The 18,333-nt window shown below is 43.0% G+C and overlaps 1 protein-coding gene across 2 annotated transcripts in view; it reads left to right on the forward strand.

The window, feature by feature from the left end:
• Window positions 1–18,333, forward strand: part of HS1BP3 (HCLS1 binding protein 3) — a 43,986-nt gene that overhangs the window by 7,130 nt on the left and 18,523 nt on the right. For both annotated transcript variants that reach the window (XR_011903108.1, XM_072332527.1), the window contains exons 3-4: window positions 2,052–2,259; window positions 4,561–4,774. Coding sequence is in view for 1 of the 2 variants with exons in the window: in XM_072332527.1 (XP_072188628.1) it covers window positions 2,052–2,259; window positions 4,561–4,774 (422 nt within the window). In the remaining variant the exon portion in view is untranslated. The remainder of the gene's footprint in view (window positions 1–2,051; window positions 2,260–4,560; window positions 4,775–18,333) is intronic.

Genomic DNA, 18,333 nt, shown 5'->3' on the forward strand with positions numbered 1-18,333 from the left:
AGTTCAGAAATTCCAGAATTGCTTTCCTGTCTTATTTTAGGGTATTCTTCAAAGGGAGAGTTGGTTTATTTTGGGGAGATCTCTTTATTGCCATCACTTTAGTTCCTGGCTGCTGAATTGAGTGTCAGATCCTGCATGCAGAGTACAATGTTGCCTATACTTGCCTGTATTGCATATAGGATGCAAGTCTAAAATCCTAATTTTTCATTTCCCAATCAGCTCAGTTTTGTTTTTGTGATTCTGATCTTTCTTGCAAGAGTTGCTTGCCTTTTATTGGTGGACACTGAACCCAGAGTGATCACTGTACATCTGAAACGCAGACATCTTGCAAATCATCTGGGTTGGTTGATAATTACTCTGAAAGGCAGGGAAGCATGAAAGCTGGGGTGGCTATTGTTCTTTATGGCTGTGCGTAGCTCAGCGGACTAGCCTACTGTTTCTGTTAATGTCAGGGCCTGTTCTCTGACCTGGAGGCCAGCTAGCAGTCTGGCTGCATCTATAGTGTGAAACTTTTTTACTGATTTACAATGACTGGCAGTACCCAAAAAGGCTACTGAGTGCTCTGCACCAGGCTAAATCCTGGACTGAGAAGTTTAGCTGAGGGAGTGCTAACTGCCCAGGCAAAACTGTGCCAGATGCTATCAGATTCCAGAGAGACACTATAAGGTTCCTATCAGATACTATCAAGTTTCACTGCTGGGGAATATACCCCGATACTGTTAAGTTTGCTTGTATAGATATAGTTTATGGGTTCTGAGTTACTGCCTAGCTTATTTCCGAGATACTTCTGTGCTTCTTGTGGGTTGACCTTCTATTATTGCTGTGTTGGTGGAAATATTCTGCCTTCTTCTATCCCAAGATAGAAGATGTGGTGCTCATGTCTCTCCGTCTCTTATAGCTCACTGCTAATTGGGATTCACTCCACTACACTACAGCGTAAGTTACAGGAGGATAAATGTTCCACCCTAGGAGAGGATCTGATCCATGCAGCCTCTGCTTGCACTAGATTTTGGGTTGTTTTTTTAAATCCAACTCCGTATGCATTGCAACGCTTTAATAGATTATGGATCATCAAGATTAATGTATTGTCTGTATAATGCCACAGTCCCATAGCATGGCAGTCAATCCCCATTATGACCATAATATCAGTTACAGACAGTGTGTTGTCTTTTTGTGGGGGACTTTTTGTATGTGTTGGTTTCCAGTCTTGAATTCAGAACTGGCTGTGGCATAGAAGCCAGACTATTTCTAACCAGCATTCCCATGGTTATCACTTTCCTGTGGTATCTTGGGCCTTATTTCTCCTCAGACTTCCTGCCTTTGTGTGAAGAGGGAATGACTCTGCTGTTGGCATCTTCTCACTATACAAGAACCTGTTGACCATAGCCAAGTGGTTTCTTTTTATTTTCTTGTAGATAAGGAGCCAGGGATCAGCTAAGGTCTTTGCCTTTGAGTTTTTTAATGGATAAACTAAAGAGTTAAGGATTACCCGAGGTCTTTGCCCTTGAGTTTTTGTGTTGGGTGCTGTGCAGGGCAACAAATGTGACAGGTGTTTAGGCCTTGACAGCCAGAAACACACCAAAACCCAGCAAGGCTGAGATATCTGTCTCCCGGAGTGGTGGTAAAAAGATTCAACCTGCTTTCTCCATATGATACATACCTGGCTATGCCTCCTGTCTTCTGAAGCTGTATCATCACATAGCAGACACGAATTTTAGCTGTCAGAGGAAAGTATCTGGAGCAGAGATCTTCCCAGTATTTAATTAGCTGATGAGTCAGACAAATGGACGCTGGGTATCTGGCAATGAACTTCTATTTCATTAGAGAGCAGATTTTAATAACAGAATCAGAAGACCAGCAACGTTGCTTTGGGATTGGCTGTGTAGATAACAAGTTTTTACTAGGCTATATATGTAAAGTTCTTTGGTAATAAATGTTTTTCCACCGCAGGTTCCAGGGTTAATGCTTCACAGTGCTTAAATTGCTGCTTGCTGCCCGTGTCTCCCTCTTGCCTTTAAAGAAACTTACCCAGACAACACATTCTATTTCAGGTGTCCAAGAAGTACAGCGAGATAGAGGAGCTCTACCACAGACTGTCAGCACGGTATCCACATGCTTCTCTTCCACTCTTGCCTAGGAAAGTTCTCTTTGTGGGAGAATCTGACATCTATGAACGAAGAGCAACGTTCAATGATATCATGAAATTCATCTCAAAAGATGAGGATCTAGCAACGAGTCCTGAGTTACTGGAATTTTTAGGTAACTAAAATATGTGAGTGTCCCCACTTCCACAAACATGCTTACTACAAGCCTTATTAGGTACTTGATTTAGGTAGTCAAGAGCTAGAGAATGCCAGAGTAAAGGTTGTCACTAAAAACATTCTCTTGTGCATCGACAGTACTACACAGTCATTGAACCATGGAATCAGTAAGGTTGGAATAGACCCCTCAGATCATCTAGTCCAACCACCAACTCATCCCCACCATGCCCACTGACCAGGTCCCTTAGTACCACATCTCCATGTTTCTTGAACATCTCCAGGGACAGTGACTCCACCACCTCCCTGGGCAGCCTGTGTCAATGTCTTACCACTCTTTCTGATTGTCTTTGCTGTTATTTTCCCCTCTTCACTGAACACATATCTCCTTTGGAAGTACTGATACCAAAATGGTCGTTATGAAAGTGTCAGTTGCACAATCTCTAATTTCCCTTAGGCATATACTAAAGCTGTGATTCAGAGCATGTAAGTTTCATAGGCTAAATAATCGCGTATTGTTAGCAGAGGGATGGTCCCTGGTAGGACGGTGCAGGGCTCCCTTAGTGAATAACTGTTCCATGCTTTGTTTTTCATTCCTAATAAAACTGCTAGGTCATGTTGAAGCAGACCCTAAAACAAACTGTTGACAATGACTTTTTCAGTAGAAGTCTGATGCTTTTTTAGTTAAACCCATTCTTTAGCTTTTTTTTTTCCTCCTTAATTTCTCTGAGCTTTGTGTCCAGTTCTTGTTGCCACTTCCAATTATTTATACATATCCTTTCTTACATTTCTTGGACGTAGCAGTGAGTAAGTGAATGAATAGAACAGATGGGCTCTCTGCTCTTAGTTCATTTAAGTATTGCTCTGTGACACTGGCAAGTGTGCATCCTTGTAAGCAAAGCCTTATCAGTCACAAAACCCACAATTGAAAAAAGCTTCTTAAAGTCAAGGGGGGCAAAACTTCATAATGTTAGCGAAAGGATTTTGCCAAATAAGATTTTAGAGTTCTTCCCTATCCTTGTCTTGAAAGTAGACTTTAGAAAGGAAAATTTAGAATTTGTGTTAAGCTTTTCTGTATATGATACAGATGACTATAGCTGAATAAGTCCTTATATTCTGTGGACAGGTTATGTACAAGTAATGTGACCTGTTTATCAAAACCTGCCTTAGAATATTGTGTCTCACTCTACCAAACCAGATGAACTTCAGTACATACACTACAGATATTGGAGACATAGTCAATATATAAAGAGGTGTTTGGGGAGATTTAACATGGTAAAACGTAGATGTTTATCTACATGGGAATAAAATGTGCAGCATCCTAACCTCTACTGTCTGCCCTCATCAGCACTCCCTTGCCCATAAGGGAAGCGTAAGACCACTTCTTCAGTGTAGACATGCGCCTTTAGTTACTGTGTTCTGCCCTAGCTGGCTGGGGACACGTGGTCATGAAAGCAAGGTGAGATGAGTCTCACTTGCCATGTTATTTTAACAGTCAAAAGGATGAAGGTAAGAATTTTATCTACCAATACTGTTTTTAAGCTAGCCTATTTTTAGATAGTCTCATTATTTTAAATTGGTTTCCTGAACATCCAGAGACTCCATAGAACAGACTAGTTGCGAGCTCTTCTCTCGCTCCTAGGTTTTCCGTATAATAAAGTTGGTCAGAAGACTTTCTCAATGTTTCAGTTTGTTGAGTTTGTTCTGTTTGATGGGTCTTGCATAGTGAAGAGAATTAGAACTTCAGACTTCTTTTCTGAGTGTAAATTGAAGAACTGTTTTGGAAACTGTTTTTCATGCTGTCCAGTGCTGTATTTTAGCCCAAGTTCATTAAATCAGTAACTAAAAGTGGACTTTATCTCTTCTAGTTATATATGAAGGTTAGTTATCTACAGCAAAGTGGAGCGTTTAGGCCCCCTCTGTAGCCAATGGGGAGAAATAGGCACTTCAGAAGGAAACTTAAACAACTGTATTTAGACATGATGAGTCACTGACTGGAAATTCTATTGTTTCCACTGACTACAGAAGGAACATAAAGGAGAAGATTAGACATATGCTGATAGAAGTTAATTTCTTCTGTCTTTTTCTGCTTGACAACTTAAAATCAGTAAACAGATCAGAAATATAATGATGCAAGATTGAGAAGAACTAGGGACAGTTGGGAATATTGGAAGAATTTCACAAAAGCTGATTGTGTACTTCATTCCTCAAACAAAATCAGGAGGAAGAGGTGCGAGGCATGAAATAAAACATGGCTGTTGTCCCGTGTTTTCAGTTTTGCACCTGTAATTGTGTTTTGCAGGAACAAAATCCCCTGGTGTCACTGACTTCAAGGGTAGAAACATTCCTGATGACAAAGAGAAAGAAGATGAAGAAAATGATGCATTGGATTTCTTCAAAGAGGAGAAGACACCTGACTTGATTTCAAAGCTTGCAACACTGGAGAATGCTAAGAAAAATGAGAAAAAAGAAGAGGAAGAGGAGGAAGAAGATTTAGACCCTCTTGGTATAATCAGGTATGGATGTCATGGCCATTGTTGTTTAATTTTTTTGCCTAATTTTTTTAAATAATAAAGTCTGTTGCATGTCTCCGTTCCCTCATCCCAATGCTTTGTAATATAAAAAGCTTTCAGTTGGACTTGACAGAGAAGGAGAGGCCTCTGCTGTTTTTCTGTAGATAGATTCCTGTAGATTCATAAAGAATAACCTTTATGGAGTAAAGAAAATTTGTAGGGCCTCTTCAGTGCATTCCTCAGGGAATCCAAGAGAGACGTTGTGAATGGCTTAACTACAGTCTCAACTGCAGTGGGTGCTCTATTAGATGCTGCAGGATGCTTCCACAAATTGTTAAGCTGCTGGACACTATAGGACATGACATTTTGGAGAGCACTGGGGTTTACTTCTTCAAAGAGCTTGCGCATGATGAGGGTTGGAGTCTTGGACCCAGTGGGATTTTCATTCTGTGGCAGACCTGAGGGTCTCTGCTCACTGGAGGAGTGCTTTCTCTGTGGGGAAGTTGTTCTTGGAGGATCTGGCCTGTCCTGGGTGCGTCCCCTGCGGTTCTGCTCCTGCTCTCTGCTAGCATCTGGTGACAGTTCTCTGCTCACCAGCCCTCCAGTGGGTTCAGGGTGCTTTGGAGATACCTTCTCAATTGATGAAGCCCTTGTATGGTCAGCTGAAGGGATCTGACCCAAAAGAACCCCAAAATCCATCTAGCGAAATGGCTGCAGTTTGGCAAAAGATCTTACAGAGCTGCATGGAAGGATCGCTTGCACAGTGGGACACTGCTCGAGGCCTTGAAATGGCCCGGCTAGCTCAGTCAGAAGGGCATGAGACTCTTAATCTCAGGACGGTGGTTTGGCAGGATTCCAACCGTAGTTCACAGGCTGCTGTCTTCACAAACCGAATGGTCAGCGTGCAGATGCTTGAGGTGATGGCTGTAACAGCCGCAATGCACCTCTGGCGTATGATGCCCTCTAACACTATTGCTGACTCCATCTTTGCAGCCAAGCAGTTGGCCTGGATGGGCCGGGAGGGCCTCCCAAGTACAGAGGCTGCTGGAATTTTGGGAGACCTTGGCTTCCCACACAGCTCCTGTTGCATCCTTATATGTGCGTGGTCACTCTGAGGTGCCAAGCCTTTTTACCAGAGGTAATGCAATAGCAGATAAAGTTGCCAGCACTCCTGTCTTTGGCCTAGGGTCGCTGCAGATCTGGCAAACTGGTATCATCTGGGAGCCTTGCTTGTCTCCCCGTCAATGGCTGGCTATTGCTGTGAGTACCTCCTCTACTGTCATCACGGCCACTCAGCATGTCAGGTCTGGCTTGACTGCAGTCCAGTACCATTTGGCAACCGCTGTTGCTGTGGTCGGTTTACCCAGTCACGTTAAGACTGACAATGGGTCCTGCTTCACTTCTCGTTTTACTCAAGGATGGTTGGTGAAGACTGACTATGGGAAGTGGGATAAGAGTTCTTTCCTTACAGGAGCTGTTGGTGGGGAGTCCGAATCTGGTACCTGAGACTGTTCTGCTGCTGTTGGTCTCAGTGATTAGTACAGCTTGAACAACAAGCGCGGGGACCTTCTGGATTCAGTCTAGAATTGTCGGGTCTCAGCCAACAGTAGATTCGCACTTATCTGTATTTGCAACTTCACTTATCTTTTAGGATGTGTTCTTCTTATCCTATAGAGTGTGATTCTAGTTACCTAGTCACTACATATTGATTACACGTTAATGTAATACGTTAAGTATATAAATAATTACAGTATAATAATTAAGTATATAAATAAATACATTAAGTATATAAGGGTAAAGGTGTATGTTTGGTGGCCCTGCTAGGCAGGGGGGTTGAAACTACGTGATCCTTGAGGTCCCTTCCAACCCGGGTCATTCTATGATTCTATGATTCTATGATTACTGTGTCTGGAACTACTTCTGAGCTGACTGGTACCTAGAATGACATGAAGTTATAGCAGCACAAAGAACCAATGTTTCAATCATGAGATTCATGTATGGGCTATCTTTCCTTTTGCCCTTCTTTGATGATACCACATCATAAATGCATCTAAGACATAAGCAATAATAGCTTGAGAAACCAAGGAATTGAATCAGAGGTTGCTAAAGGTAACGTCTGGGTTTGTGTATCTGTCCAATAATTTCAGATGGTTATTTCCACTTCAAGATGGAAATTCTCACTGAATTCCCAAAAGCATTTCTAACCACTGAAGTCTGACTGTAAATTTAGTTTTTCCATGTTTGGGATCATAAGTTGTGACTGTTTTTTTTAGTGTGTCTCAAACTTTAGATACCCAAGTAGAGAGGCCCAAAGTAAATCTACTTGTTCTTGACCTTCAGTAAGCAGGCTGATGGATTCAGCTGAATTGGTTGAGGCATCCACAGTCATTAGCCTCTACTGAATGTTTTTTTCTTGAACCTTGAAGTCTGGACTTTTGAAATGCTTCTTCCTAGAAGAAGGTAGTAACTGATAGGAATGAACCAGAACACTCTCTTATTGATTCCCAGTTACTGTGAATCATTTGCAGCGTGGTCATTCACACCAAGTTCTTTGCATGGGTCTCCAAAACTAAAATTCAAGTGGACTGTAATGATTAAGGATTTTGATTTTGCTATTATAATCACATTTCATGATTATAATAGCAAAACACTAACATCAACACTAGCTGATGTCCAGATAGCATCCATTTTACCTGAGATATTTCATCCTTTACGCTTCACCGGGGAACTTTAAACCTTATTCTTTTGACAAAATGTGCTTAATTACTCAGAATTTCTCCTTTGTTGAAGAGGTGTTTTAAAAAGTTCAGCAACTATTTACAATGAGAAACCAGATAACGTAGTACTTCCCGCAGAATGCTCTTTAGTTGGTGGTGTTTATAAAAGAAACTGTCCTTTTTTGGATAGGAAAATGATATATTGGTTTAGCAAACACAGTGTTGTATTTTCAGAGTTACAACAAGTGTAAGCTGTAAAGAATTTGCTGTGCCAAAACAAGCAAGAAGTTTGCTTTTCTGCTCTGCAGAGTTTGACGTAACATTTGAAAGTCTGATTATTTTGGTCCTTTAATGCCTTGAAGGATGAAAAGATTTGGTATTTAATCCTCATTTAGTTTATTGCTTTCATTCCTTTCCAGAGCAGAATTCTTAGTGAATCAGAATAATTTTGTTTATTTAAGAAGAAACAAGGCCTTCACTGGTTGAGAGTTGCAGTGTGACGCATCATGCAGTCTGATGGTTTTCTCTCTAACTCAGTGGTTGGCTTCTTATATAAAAACTTCTCGGTGTATTTATTATTTTTTTAAATATCATATGTACACTGTCACAGCAGTGGAAATGAGAATCCTGAATCTCATTTATATTGTTTCTAATTCCTCTGACTCAGCAAGCTTCTATGGAAGGTATTTTTATTTCACATCAGTGGTGATCAGGTTGGACATAAGCATTGCATCCCAGTTTTAAGCCATCTAGGAATAACAGAATCATAGAATTAACCAGGTTGGAAAAGACCTTAAAGATCATCAAGTCCAACGATAGTACCCTAACAAACAACCCAACCCCCTGCTAAATCATATCTCTGAGCACCACATCCAAATGGCTCTTAAACACATCCAGGGATGGTGACTCAACCACCTTCCTGGGGAGCCTATTCCAGTACCTAACTACCCTTTCTGTAAAGAAGTGTTTCAGACCTAAAGTTACCTTGGAGCTGCTTGAGGCCATTTCCCCTCGTCCTGTCACAAGTCACTAGTGAGAAGAGACCTGCCCCACTCTCACTGTAAGAACCTTTCAGGTACTGGAAGACGGCAATAAGGTCTCCCCTCAGCCTCCTCTTCCTCAGACTAAACAGCCCCAGCTTCCTTAGCCTCTCCTCGTAGGGCTGATTCTCCAAGCCCTTAACGAGCCTCGCTGCCCTTCTCTGGACCTGCTCCAGTACTTCCATATCTTTCTTGTGCTGAGGTGCCCAAAACTGGACACAGTACTCGAGGTGAAGCCTCACCAATGCTGAGTACAGGGGCAGGATGACTTCCTTAGTCCTGCTCACCACACCATTCCTGATACAAACCAGGATGCCATTGGCCTTCTTGGCCACCTGGGCACACTGCTGGCTCATATTCAGCCAACTGTCCATCAGCACATCATCCCTTTCCATCAGGCAACTTTCCAGCCACACTTCCCCAAGCCTGTAGGGTTGCCTGGAGTTGAATAATAGATGTCTACGTAAGAGGACAAAGAAAGAATCATAGTTTTCAGTGAGTTGGTGTTTCTGGAGTGAACATTTTAGGGTTTTTTTTCATGCCCTTAAAGTTGTAGGTCTGTGCATGCTTTAAACAAGGAACTTGACAGACTTTCAGCTTCAGTTTCTCAGGCATGCTTTGTTTGGGATGGGAATGAATAAAAAAAGAAGGCGGTACAGACTGGATAAACGTGTTTAGTATTGTGCAGTTCCTTGTTGCATGGATAATTCAGATCGAAAAAAAATCCAGAATTCCTTCCCTTGTTTTGCTTTATATTAAATAATAATAATAATAATAATTAAAAATATCTTTGAAAACATATGAGGTCAACCGTAAAACAAGGCAGTCCATTGCAAGCCGTATCAGCAGCCAGAGTGCTTTGAGTAGCGGAGCTCTGACCTAAATTGAATCACGTGTTTGGCATAATCCTACATTTATTTTATTTTATTTTTTTTATTTCTGGATAAGGATGAAACTGCTCCAGTAGCAGCAGCCTCCATATGTTGTCAACACGCTTCATTTGGTAACAACTTTTCCTCCTGGGCCAGAAGGCTGTGTCTTGGACTTGGCCCAGCACTGCTGCTGTGCTGCTGAACCACCAGATAGTCAGTTAAATGCACTGGCCTTAGGGGTAAAATGCAAAACTAGGGTCTTGTTTTTTCTGCTTTTGTATTAATGACGATCATCCAGGTGCATGTTGGCTGGTAATGGAGGAGACATCCCAGTTGTGCTGATTTTCTTCCCTGCATTCAGGGCTGTGGCGAGTTGATTTTTCATATCTGGTGGCAACTCACTTGCCAGTTCTATGCTCTTCAGCTTTTCTCATGCACAAAAGCTTACTTTCTGTGTTTGTACAGTGATCATCATCCATGTCTGGGCTGCTTAGCAGCAGAAAGATTCCTTTTCTTGTCTGAATTAGGAACATCTTGAGTATTTACTTCTCATTAAGCTTACGCCCTGGAGTTGCACCTTTTAACGCACTATCCAAGAATGAAAAGTGCTCAGAATCACATGGTATTTTTGGGATGCAGTGCTAACATTCACCTGAAATGTGAGTATAGGATGTGTACTGTCACCTCGTCTTCTGCTCTCCTCGAGAGTTAGGTATATTGTTTCTCCGTGTTATCACTCTGCAAGTTTTCCTGGACATGTGTAGAGACCTTTTCTGCTTTGTGCAGAGCAGCACAGAATAATACTAAGTAAGATGAGATCAACTGTGCGGTGGGGAAAGAGTGTATTGTACTTGCTTTTGTAGCAGTGGCACTTTTCTTCTTCTATTTTGTTTAATTTGGCATTGTAAGCATACAGTTACTTAGAGCCCAGTTACATAAGCCTCTCTTAGCCAGAGCATTTATCATAAAGCCCTTATTTTTTCCCCTAGTAATCCATCATGCTTACAGTATCCCTGTACTAAAATCCTCTAGATTGTGAAATTAGATATATATTTTATTTCACATCATTGGAAAAATATCAAATATATTAACTTATCTTTTCTCTGTTCTCCTTAAAGTGAATGCAGTGCTGCTATTTATCAGTCTTTAATCCATCTGTTTCAACATTTGCAGATACGTATTATTAAGTAACCTATAAACTACATCAGTGCTTTTAGCAGTATGCCTTATTTTTTTTAGAGGTGCAGAATCTTTTAACAGTGCTGGCTCATGAAAGATTTTCTGTTATATTCCCCTGTCCTCCAAAAGAGGTTTGCTATACCCAGAATGCCCACTGGAAGTAGCCATTGGCCTGTGCCATCTCCTGGGCTGTGATTAGGATGGGTTAGGAGAAAGCGATCTGTCCCATGCCAGGGGATCACCAGGACTTAGTCTAACTAGAATTGCTGAATTGAGTTCCTGTGCTCAGGCCCGAGGTGTGAAGTGATTACCAACTAATAAATGAAGTATAGCCCTGAGCCCTTTTTCCCCCAGCGGTTAGCTCTCTGCCTTCTGATGTGTCTGCTCTCTATTTGCCCTGAGGATTTCCTAGGGTTTTGCTTTCTGTAGGGAATTCAAGTAGCCAGTTATGTATTTTTTTCCTTCTGTTTGGTCCAAGAAAGACCACATTAGACAGTTCTAGCTCTGAATGTTACAACAACAGTAGGAACACATCACAGTAACTGAGTTGGATCTCATCTCTTTCTTCCGCAGATGAACTGTGCAGTTTGTTTGTGGGCTGAAGACAAGAGCTTTAAAACTCAGTTTAATACTGATGTTAGTACTTGTATTCAGTTTACTCCGATGAACTTGAGACAGTAGTTGATTACAATGACTCAGAACCAGCTTTTCTGAGCAAAGCAGTGATAAATTTTGTCAAAAGAACATGAGTACTTCATGACTTAAAGCATGTGACAGCCCTGTGCACGCTTTTCTTCAGTGACAATTAAGCTCTGAGCTAATGTTTGTTCACCAGCTTGGGAAAACCCACCTTTTCCTATGCTTTCCTGCCTCCATATACTCTCTGCACCCCTCACCAGAGCCTCTCCTCCACACACTGTTCCCTCCCTTCCGTCCTTTCTCCTTTGCCTCCCTAAATCTTTCAGTGACAGCACATCCTCCCTCAGCCTGAGGTTTTTTCCTGGCAGACTGCACAGAGCCATGGGGTGGGTATTCCCCAGGCAAAATCTCTTCTGTCTCCTCTCTCTACCTTTGTTGTTATTTCAGCAGATTTCCCCTCATGGCTGCTCTTCATCCCATTTTGTACCTTCCCAGAGGAACAAAGGCACATGGGTAGATTGATGCTTCGCATCTGTTGTGGATAAGCTAACTCCCGACAACGGTTTGGAAGGGATGAGGCAGCTGAGGGCTGATGTTTTGGGGGCTTGCTTGATGCCAAAAGTTTTTAAAAGCTGTTTGTTGTTACTGTGGTCAAGCTTGATCAGCCCTGGTGCTAGAGGTTTGCCATCACTTGGTTTGATTGGTAAAGAGAGTTTTAAAGGACTCAAGGCCTCTTCTGGCTGCAGACAAAGCGGGCAATTACTCTGAGCAGCAGATTGGTGGGGAGGAAGCAGCTGGGCAGCAAGCCCTGACTTTGCCGGAGCCCTGCAGAGCCGGGCTGGCTGCTAGAGGAGAGGTAGGTTGGTGCACGTGCCAGCAGTTATTTCTGGGTCGTGTCCTAATGACCACCACACTAGGGTTTGTCTCCTGACATCTCAGTGATGCCTTGCTTTCCCTTTTCTGCCCTGTTGTGGACTAGGCCGGCCTCGGTCTTTATTGTTTTTGGTGGAGAAATGAATGGCAAAATTTGATCTCACTTCCTATACCAGAAAATTTGGGCAGCTGAAAACAGCTCACAGTGAGACAGAAGTCAGCTCCAAAGGAGTCCTGCGTTTTGTGCCTTGCCAAGTAGTTTCATTGATGGCATGCCCAGAGCTGTGGTAGGTAGGTGCAGGCGCTGTGCCTGCTGGTGGATTTGTTTTTTCCTCAAAGGAAGAAGAGAATATGTGCAGGCTGGAGCAGTGTCACGGCACAGCTGCTATCCACTGGGCAATTGGCCTGGAGCAAACTGGTCAAAATGTATGTGTTCAGTTGTTGTGCCTTCTGGTCCTTGTTCAGCACGGTTGTACTCCTGAGGTGTTGCCTCCACTCAGGCATTCTCCTGTTCCTCAGCCACTTGTAAATTCACAACTGTATTATGGCCTGGCCTTGTGAGTTCATGGCTTCCCATCTGAATCCAGCAGGATTTGGGTACAAAAGTAGAAACACTTGCCTGGCTGTCCTAACAAGCTGAGAGAGAGTGTTCATGTCAAAGAGGAGGGGAGGCTACAGGTTGTGTTTTCTTTATTGAAATTCAGATAGATAAAACAATGAACAAGAAACAGAAAGAGCCTTGTTTTGCTAGCAGCGTGTGCATCCGTGCTCACAGCTGTGAAGCCTTTCGATATTTAAACAGGCAGGTCTTTATATTCAGTGAATTGAGTCACAAGTTTAGGTTGCAAGGCATGCTCGACTGTCACTTAGCCAAGTGACACAAGTATTTGTTTCAATTCCAATGCAGCTGCTGTTCAATTGGAAACTTATTGAATCTCAGTAAACAACCCCACCGGTCTTCCACCAAAACATTTCTGGCAGTTGAATTTTTGCTGAAAACCAAGGTCGTAGTCTGATATAGTGATCTTCCTCGTCAAAGAGAGGGAAAAAGAAGAAAAGACAGCAGGAAGTGTGGATTACTCATGCAAATCAAGGATGACTCTTATTTGCTTTTCATGAAATTATCTATTCTTGACCCCTTTTTGGGGCAGACTTACAGCCTAGCTGTGGAGATTGTGTAACTGACTGAACAGGGAATAAAGCAGATGGCAGGATGCTCTCCTTGCAACACTTTAGTCTTTCCAGTTTGCCTGTCCTGAATGTTGTTTATGTCTATAGATGCCTGGTGAGAATTCACTTCCCATATGCAGATGATGCAGTGGGTGTTCCTTTGCCTTCTGTCTCCAGCCCCACGTCCTCGGCACAGCTTCCCACGTTTCTTCTCTGCCAAACTTGCTGTCCTCCCACAGATGAAGGGTTGAAGGTGATTGAAAGAAAACAGTGGAAAATGAAAACACATACAGCTATTGAATCTCACAGAAACACCCGTATTAGTTCAGCGCTGCCTGCTGTGAGTGTTTGCTCTTGGGTCCAGGATGATGTTTTCCTTGGAAGGACTCTACTAAGGTCCGTTTGGTTCCATGTGATGGAGCTGAGAAACTTTTCTAGCTATATTTTCCAGCTGAGGGCACTGGGGTAGGTGTGTGAAAGACTCAGCCCTCTTCTCATTGCTGTTCTCTGGCAGGTGCTAACTGAATGAAAGTGCACTCAGGAAAGCTGAGATTTTCTCAGTTTAGTGTTTTTGTACTTGTTACAGGTTACATCCATAAGCGCTGCTTCAGGGGAGCGTATCTGACAGATGAATGTGACAAAAGCCTCCTGTATATCTGCTCGTGGTCAGAAGGAACTGTATGTTGGGATCAGAGCTGTAGGGCATTTTGACAGAGAGGTTCACAGAGGCGTAACTCACAGATCTGAAGTTGGCTGCTCAGTGTTTTCTTTTATTCTGGAAATAGTCTCTTCTCTGACCCAGGGGAAACTTGGAGGAATCCTCCTCCATGCCAGCATTGTCCTTATCTGCAGTCATATATCCTGTTCTGGTGTAAGATTTTTGGCCCTACATGTTTATGCAGTCATTGTTTCCCCCAGGTTTCCCTTTGCATGTGGAAGCAATTGCCTCAGTTAAACTTCAGTAGTGAGTTTCTGTCGTGGCTGGCTTGCGTGATTCCAATACACACACAGCTGGAACACGAGCATCCTTTGGGAGGGAGTTCAAGTAATTATTTTAATGTGCTTCATTTTCTTTCTGATTAGAGCACTGAATATATTTAAATGGGTATTATAAATAGTAATTTTGTGTTTATACCATCATCCTAAACCCAGAGGACTGCAAATAACTCTATATATAGTCTGTGTAATGTTACAGCTGTGCGTGCCAGCCAGCAGTGTTCTGGTGCAGAGCACAAGTGTAACTACACCTGGGGTAAAATGCAGTGAGGGCTTAATGGCTTCGTGCAACATCAGGCACTAAGTGAGGAATACGTCATTCAGCTCCAGTTCAGCAGGAGGAATTGTGCTAATGTGGATGTAACTGTCCGGATTGGAATTTGTCCGTCTCACAAACTTAAACAGATCTGCTTTTAAGAAAGATGTTGTGGGACTTGTAATGGATCTGATTCATTGTTTTCAATGCGTTAAAGGACAGTGCATGTGAACTTGCCACACACATATCTGTAAATATAAGAATTTTGGAGCCAAGTAATGTCAGGGAAACAGCATGAAATGCCATTGCCACTAGCTGGCACCAGCTTTCATAGCATTCCCATAGTCCTTTCAGTGAACTCTCAGCTTTCCATTTTCCCATCCTCTCTAACAGCAGTGTGCTGTCATTTGCAGCAGTGCCGAGCTTAGCGATGAAGGCATGCAGGAGCTGCCACAAGCTATTGTGTAGGCATACTAAGCAAGCCTTTAGTTAACCGAGACAGGTTTGTAGGAGGCAGGAGATCCTTTAGAAGGGGTACAGGATAAATTTGTAACTACACAGAATCAAAAGTGTTGGCTGTTGTGGTTTGTTTTTTAATTTCTTGTTTGGAAGAGGACTGAACATGATGTAACCGGACAGATTTAAACATGTTTTGTTGCATGGACTTTACAATAATAGGATGACTCAAACCCTTAATTAGAATAAAAAAAGCATTACCTCATCGATTAGCCTGTGCCTTTCACCAAAGCACAGGAAATCTTTAATCAGAAGACCCGGAGAACTGCTTGTAGGTGGGACAGACTGCTAATGAGGAATGGATTCAGAGGTGCCCTGTTGTTTTTCTGTTCACCGAGTGTAAGAGAATCGCTTGCTCTGGAAGAAGCTGTCTGGGGCAGGGGGGTGATGAGGTGCCCAGTGAGATGGGAGATTTGCTTGTCTTTTCATCTGATGCTGTCAAGTTCCTAAATCAGCACGCTTAATAAAACCACTGTTCCCCTCTCCCCATGGATTTGCTGCAGATGTTTCTGTCTTGGTTTCAAAGGACTGGAGAACGGGCTTTTGGAAAACCATTTTTGGAAGTAGTCTGTAAAACCTTACAAAAAATTCCTGAATTAGCTGTTGTAACCGTAGGCTGGTACTAATTAACACACCTGGGGGATCACATCCTATCCCTCCTGCCTTTTGCAGTAGTTGGCCAGCTCTGGAGTCATATGAAGTGCCAGCAAATAGAGGAATGTGCTTACAGACAGACACGTGTTTGGGACTCAGCAGCTCTTCATTCTGCTCTTTGATTTCTCAGGTCACATCTTGGGCACAGCCCTTGTAAGTTTCATCTCTCCATTATCCCTTTGATAAACAGAATAAAACTGCCTGGGGAAAAGTTCATCTTTGCAAAGAAATGTAGTATTCAGGTGATTGCTAGTGGCGTTTGTCACTGAAGGAGGAAAGGCTTTCTATTCTTTGCCATAAATTCTGGATAAGACTCGAGACCTTTCTTTTCCTATTGCCTGAGATACACAGTCATGTCTGTGTCCAGGGGTTGGATTTGTCAGCGCAGTGATGTACACACTGTGGAGGCAGTTTGTGACTAGACAAGTAAATAAAACTGGACATGATGTCTAGTCTTGCCCTGACTAAATGATGACTAAATCCTAGTTAAAATCATCTGCTCCTCAGAGCAAGCCAGCTGCATCCGAAATGGAAAGGACCCTGAGCCTTGTATTGAACCTTAAACTATATCCAGAGACGCAGTTTAATCTCGGAAAGCATTAACTAACCTGGGACAAATTCATGCCAGGGAGCATGCTAACAACTCACTAGACAACCATGGTGTGCCGAGGGTGTTTTGCAGTGAGTCTGCAGCCTGGCTATGGTGCTTCATATCAAGCAATAGTCTTTGTGTGATGGTGGGCACAGCTCAGGAGCTAGCTTAGGGCTGCATGGGTGCAGCCTGTGTTGGAGCAGAGTTTGGCCATGGTAGAAGCGATGGTGAGTCACTGGGCTGGGAAAAGGTCTTGACTTGGGTTTCTGGTAGTATAGGCTATTTTCTGAGGTCTGCTCTCTGAACCGTGATTATTCTGTAATAACTGCTACTGATTTGGCACGGTTCACAAACTGGTCAGAGTGACTTGAATGGAAGATTTCTAAATGTCTTCTGTGCCTTGCTTTACTGTTTTTTGTCTATAATAGCATCTGAGGCATTTCTGAAGGCATCATTAAGCACAAAACACAATGTCTTGCCCTCAGAACCACCTTACAACATTATCTAGACCCATTTGCTAAAGATGGCTCATTTTTCATCTGTGTGATGGGTTATCTGCCAGCATTATTGTTCCTGTGTATAACAGTCTTGTCCTGCAAACTTGTTTCCATGCTGTCCATCTTTCTTGTCTCAGTTACGAGTGACAGATGCTTGGCCTCGCTGTTTCTGTTATATATATCTATATAAATATATATATATATAAGCATATATATAAAGATGTTCTTCTGTGGCTTCTGAGAGCTAACCCTCCCTTCCTCTCTCGGGGGCTATTAAAGCAAACCCTTATCTATTCCGAGTTGTTTTTATTTGCTCAATGGTGCTGCCAAGAGACAAGGGCAGTGCCACACAATGCAAGATGCTTAGACAGGAAGGAGAAGCATGTAGTCCAGAGCTGCTGGCCAAATTCTCAGAGGAATTAGTTTCAATGCAGCTTCAAAGACATCCTGTTTAGGCTGTTACCAGCTCACTTCTGTTTTTTGGGACCTTGTTTTGTTCCCAGTGTGTAAAAGAAGAGTGTTGGCATTCCCTGCTGCAGAAGGGCGCAGTGAGAGTCAGCTCTGAATGGTTGTGTGGTGATTGGGTGCTATCCAAATGTTGGCAGTAAACATCCTCTCAGTTGCCTTTGGGAGGCGGTGGGAAACATAACCCAGCCTGTTGTACCCCTTACTGTGCCACCCTTACAGAGGATCATGCTCAGTTTGCCAGGCTCCTGCCAGCTGTTGGCATAGCACCATTGCTCAAGGGAAGGGAGGCGTCATACTGCTCTGTGCCCTACAAATGGATGTTACTGATGAATGATATGAAGATTGACAGGATATATTTAAGACCTTTGGGCAAACGGATGACATGGTGGAGGGCAGTCTCTCTTCTTCTCTGTTTATCTGTTCTCTGAGCTGCTACCCAGGACCTCACACCAAGGACATTTCCAAAAGGCAACATGGGGAACACTGCATCAGGTTTGTCTCTGTACACAGTCCTCTGGCAGTATCTCATCAAGCTTTGCACCTTCAAACACCGGCATACACCTTCCTGTGCTTGGGGCAAATCATAAGCACCCTGTATTTCAAGCTATCGCTCTGCAGAGCTCTAGCACAACCCTCACGTTATTTCAAGCACTTTGAAGACCCAGTGCCAAGTGCAAGCAGAGCCAACCTTGTTTTCCTGAGCAGGGTAGGTGTATGTGCTGCATCCTGCGTTGTGGGATTCTGCCAGCTGTGGAAGGTGGGCAGCCCCAAACCCCTTAGTTTCACTGGTGAGATCCCAAGCAAGTCCTCCCTTGGGAGTGTGAAGAAAGATGAACAAAGCCAGAAGTGGCAGATGGGAGATGGGTGAGAAGTGCAGAATGAATTGCTGAGAGGCACAAGGCAGCCCCAGCACTTGCTGGACTGCATGTTTACAGCTCACTGTGTTGGTTCTCTCTCCTAGCCACATGACACATGAAGGGGCTGCTGTATCATTTCTCCTTATGAACCCAGATCCTGAAGTATCCTAAAGATATGTTTTCAGTCTGAAAATCATCATTCTTTCCTCTAACATTGCTACAGGCATTCTAACAGC

This window comes from Excalfactoria chinensis, chromosome 3 (genome assembly GCF_039878825.1).
Source record: "Excalfactoria chinensis isolate bCotChi1 chromosome 3, bCotChi1.hap2, whole genome shotgun sequence".
Taxonomy (NCBI): domain Eukaryota; kingdom Metazoa; phylum Chordata; class Aves; order Galliformes; family Phasianidae; genus Excalfactoria; species Excalfactoria chinensis.